At 38.6% G+C, this 3,874-nt stretch overlaps 1 protein-coding gene across 2 annotated transcripts in view; it reads left to right on the top strand.

Moving 5' to 3' along the window:
- Positions 1–2,230, top strand: part of LOC119275069 (NAC domain-containing protein 75-like) — a 6,029-nt gene extending 3,799 nt beyond the window's left edge. For both annotated transcript variants that reach the window (XM_037555849.1, XM_037555848.1), the window contains exons 6-7: positions 312–410; positions 1,710–2,230. In XM_037555849.1, the coding sequence (XP_037411746.1) occupies positions 312–410; positions 1,710–1,790 (180 nt within the window). In that variant the 3' untranslated portion in view covers positions 1,791–2,230. The remainder of the gene's footprint in view (positions 1–311; positions 411–1,709) is intronic.
- The last annotated feature ends 1,644 nt before the right edge of the window (positions 2,231–3,874 follow it).

The following is a 3,874-nucleotide window of genomic DNA, read 5'->3' as shown; positions in this document are numbered from 1 at the left end:
AGCATATTCAGCTTTCTAGGTTGATTATAAGCATAGCATGAGAAACCACTTGTTTTTTAAAGTACACTAAACTATTGTGCTCTATAATTCCGTCCTTCACGGATGGAACCATTTGGAATTTATGGAAAATGTTTGTTTCATTTAACGATGTTAATGCAATACCAGCTCATTTCTTTATTTACTTTCTAAGTTTTCAGTTAATTCAAATATACTATTATTATGTATATTTACCTTTATAGTCTCTTTACCTTTTTTTTCTCTTTACTAAAAGAACGCTTTAGTTACTGTTCCATTCAACATTATTACCACAGAACATGCAACAACAACACCAGCACCAGCAAAAGATTGACCGCAGGTCTGCTGGCTTGGAAGAACTGGTAATGGGGTGCACGTCTACATGCACAAAAGGAGTAAGTAACCTCCATTACTTGTATTTGTTTTGCCTCCTCTGCGTGTATGAAAACCGATAAGAAAAACATAAAAACGCTATATGTTTGCGAGTCCGGACACTGTGGTTTCTTATAATGGAAATCGAAGAGGGTTCTCTCTTTATAAAAAATAAATAAAAAAACCTAACCAGCATGTATACATGTAACCTATGAGCTGCATGTGACCTTTTGGCATGGTTTAAGCTAAGGACATTAATTAGTCCCTAATAAGTTAATCCTCAATTGGTTATCTTGATCCATATGCTCCTAGATATAGGTGGGAAAGCTGCAAGTTGTGTGGTAGAGGGCATAAAAAAGAAAGACTGCCCCAGGGTGGCCTGAGAGGAAACTTCAGTGTGGGGCCTTGCAGTTTCTTTGTCCCCGGGCCGTAGTAGTACTGTGGAACAAGCCCTTCAGCATGACAGCTTTTTATCCCATTTGTTTCCTATTTATAAATTCGCCATTTTAGGCGCTTTTACAGCATGCAAGCCAACAAAATCGAGAGAGAGCTTTGGTGCTGCGCCTAGCTAGTGAGATAGAAGAGACATCATGAATATATGCAAACAAGGACCACCCTTTGCTTTGCTTTCGAGTGCATGCCAAAGGGAAGGGGTGCCCAAAGACCAACGTAAAAAACAAGGCCATACTTTCCTGCTTTCATCACCGTATAGCTAGGCGAAAATGAGAGCTTTTACTCCGTGTCGGTCGCCCGGCCTTCTTGTGTTATGTCCTAGAGTTGTTTACCATTATCTCTTGTCAAAAGAGCAAAGTAAAACGGAGCACTTGTTCTTTCTCTCTCTTCTCCATGAACCGATTCACATTGAACCATGCATGCATGAACTTGCATGGCATTTGTTATCATTGATCCGTTCGTTTTGTCCTACTACAGTTCATGGAGATAGTCTTGTCAAGGTATCAACTCAGATATAGAGTACATGGTTCTTGCCTGCAAACTAAAAAAATCCACCCCCCAGCCCCCACCACCACTACCACAAAGAAAAAACTGTAATTATTACAACAGAACAAACTGCTTTCTTATCTCTCACGTGTAATCCAGCTCTGCTATGTATCTTTTCTCACTTGAACCTTCATGTCTTCTGGAGCTTAAATGTCTATGCTAGACAGTTGGATCCATATATTCACAATGTTGATTATTATTTTTTGTATCCACTGACATGCATGTATCCTGCTCTCATTCAAGTGAAGTAGCTTTCTCATTTGAATCAATGTTGCACTTCACTGGGCTGTTCCTTTTTGACCACTTTCCCTATTCTACCGCAGGAGACTTCGATTCCTCACTCCCAAGAGACAGAATGGCCTTACCCATACTGGCCTCCTGACAACCAAGATCATCATGGATAGTAGCAACAAGACTGGTAAATACCAGATTAAACAAAAGCAACCACGACCTCTTTCTCTAGCTAGTATGGTCTCTCCCTCCTTGAATATACGGGACTGCGTTCTTGGAGAATGCACTACTGTTAATTGGGAGAAGAACCGGGAGATCTCATAGATCTTGCTCTGTCAATGGGGGGAAAAGGATACAATTTAACTTTGCAAAGGTGTTGAGGGAAAAGAGGAGAAGAACGGTTGGGGGAAAGGTATTGTTGTGCTGACATCAGAATGGAGCCTGATCGAAGCATAACTAATGAACCTTGATCCAAGTTTGATTATAAGCACATCATCGTTTGTCACAACCTTTGATGTGCATTAGATATTTTTCAATTGTAAAAAGTAATACTGTTTGCATGTACATTAACTTTGTTTTTCCGCTTAGTTTGAGACGCCTTCTTTTTCTTTTAGTGACGCAAAAATTGTTTAGTTTTAATTGCTTACTGTTACTTTACTTTGTAACGAGTTGGATTTACATTCCAAATTGTTTTCAAGAAATAAATTTATGTTGATATATATTGTTTATGCTGACTTATGCACAAATAAATGTTGAAAATCCTTTATTTTATTTTAGCGCTCCATACATGTACAATATGTATGTCATATACTTACTGTTGCACGCTAATTTGTTGTGAACTGAACTCTAATCTCTACACTAAAAACTGTTCTTATGCATATCCGCAAAAGGCTGTTAACTCATTATTAGTATTGCATGTTAGATTCGGCAAAACAATAATTTAGGGTTGGTCAAAAGGTATTTAGTTGGCCATTATTTTCCTAAAAATATTGTTAATTCAGTGTTATATTACATGTTATATTCACAAAATATAAGCATATAAGCAACAAAAAAACAGTAATCTATAGGCATCCCATAACCCCATTCAAAAAGGAAGGAACACCATGAACTAACTAACACTGCTTTGCTCTGTTCTAATCTAACTAGAGAATATATATGTGGTAGTTTCATACAATTGTGTATTTTATATCTCATTAATATAATATGTGAAAGTTAAGCTTGTTCTTTTGTTCCATGGAGTATCATATATCCATTGTTTTCTTTAGTGTGTAACATGAATATAATGTTGGAAGGAAGGTGCTATATATGTGCTTGTTTTAAGGATGTAGCCTGTGTGGCATATCATATCCATGGATATTATTTATTTATTTATTTATTGACTGGGAACTGTAGGGAAAAGCCCCACAGCATATCAAAACTTTATTCAAAAAGAAGGGTACAAAGTACAAAGATTACAAGATGTAACCAAACGGGCTAGCATCTAAAAGAAAACAAAGAAAAAACAAGCACATATAGGCATATGCATATTGTGCAAACATTCGAGAAATATAGGCATATGCATATTCCCTTATTTTGTCTTCTTGCTGCATGTAGAGCTCCCATGGAATTCTTAAGACCAAGCAGTTGATACCATTTTTGTAGATCAACACCAAGTTACTAAATTTAATACAACCCCAGACGGTAGATATAAAGTGTTGAGGAATCAAGTTACATGCAATGAATAAAGCAAGAAAATATAAATATAAATAAATAAACACCATTCTGAACACCGAGTCCTTCGCCCGTCCCTTGCCATCGGACAGAAGAAGGGACAATTTCTGAAAGGAAGGCATGCCACTAGAGAATGAGCATGCCTTCCTCTACTCCTAGTTGGCTAGAAACTGACACAAAGTCATTTGTATCCACAATCAAATAATTCCCCTGTCCTCTCGCACTATTTTCAAGGATGCCATCACATCAAAATGCTGGGCAGCTCACCCGAGAGCAGCACATGAACACTCATGGACTTGTTGCCAAGGGGGAGAATGGCGAGCACGACTACCACACCATGCAAGCTACCATGGACATCGATGCCACCCACGGCACAACTCACCTAGTAAGCCACAAGCTTGAGGGCGAGAACCCAAAAGAATACATGTCAAGAAAGGCCAGACATCACTACAAGCGTGATAGGCGAGAACAAATAGAGACTCCGAGCTCTAATCACCACCACCATGTCACTGCGTCGGAGAGCCGAACCCTTCCCCTTCTCACCCAG

The sequence above is a fragment of the Triticum dicoccoides genome, chromosome 3B (genome assembly GCF_002162155.2).
Source record: "Triticum dicoccoides isolate Atlit2015 ecotype Zavitan chromosome 3B, WEW_v2.0, whole genome shotgun sequence".
NCBI lineage: Eukaryota > Viridiplantae > Streptophyta > Magnoliopsida > Poales > Poaceae > Triticum > Triticum dicoccoides.
This window is presented reverse-complemented; position numbering and strand designations above follow the sequence as displayed.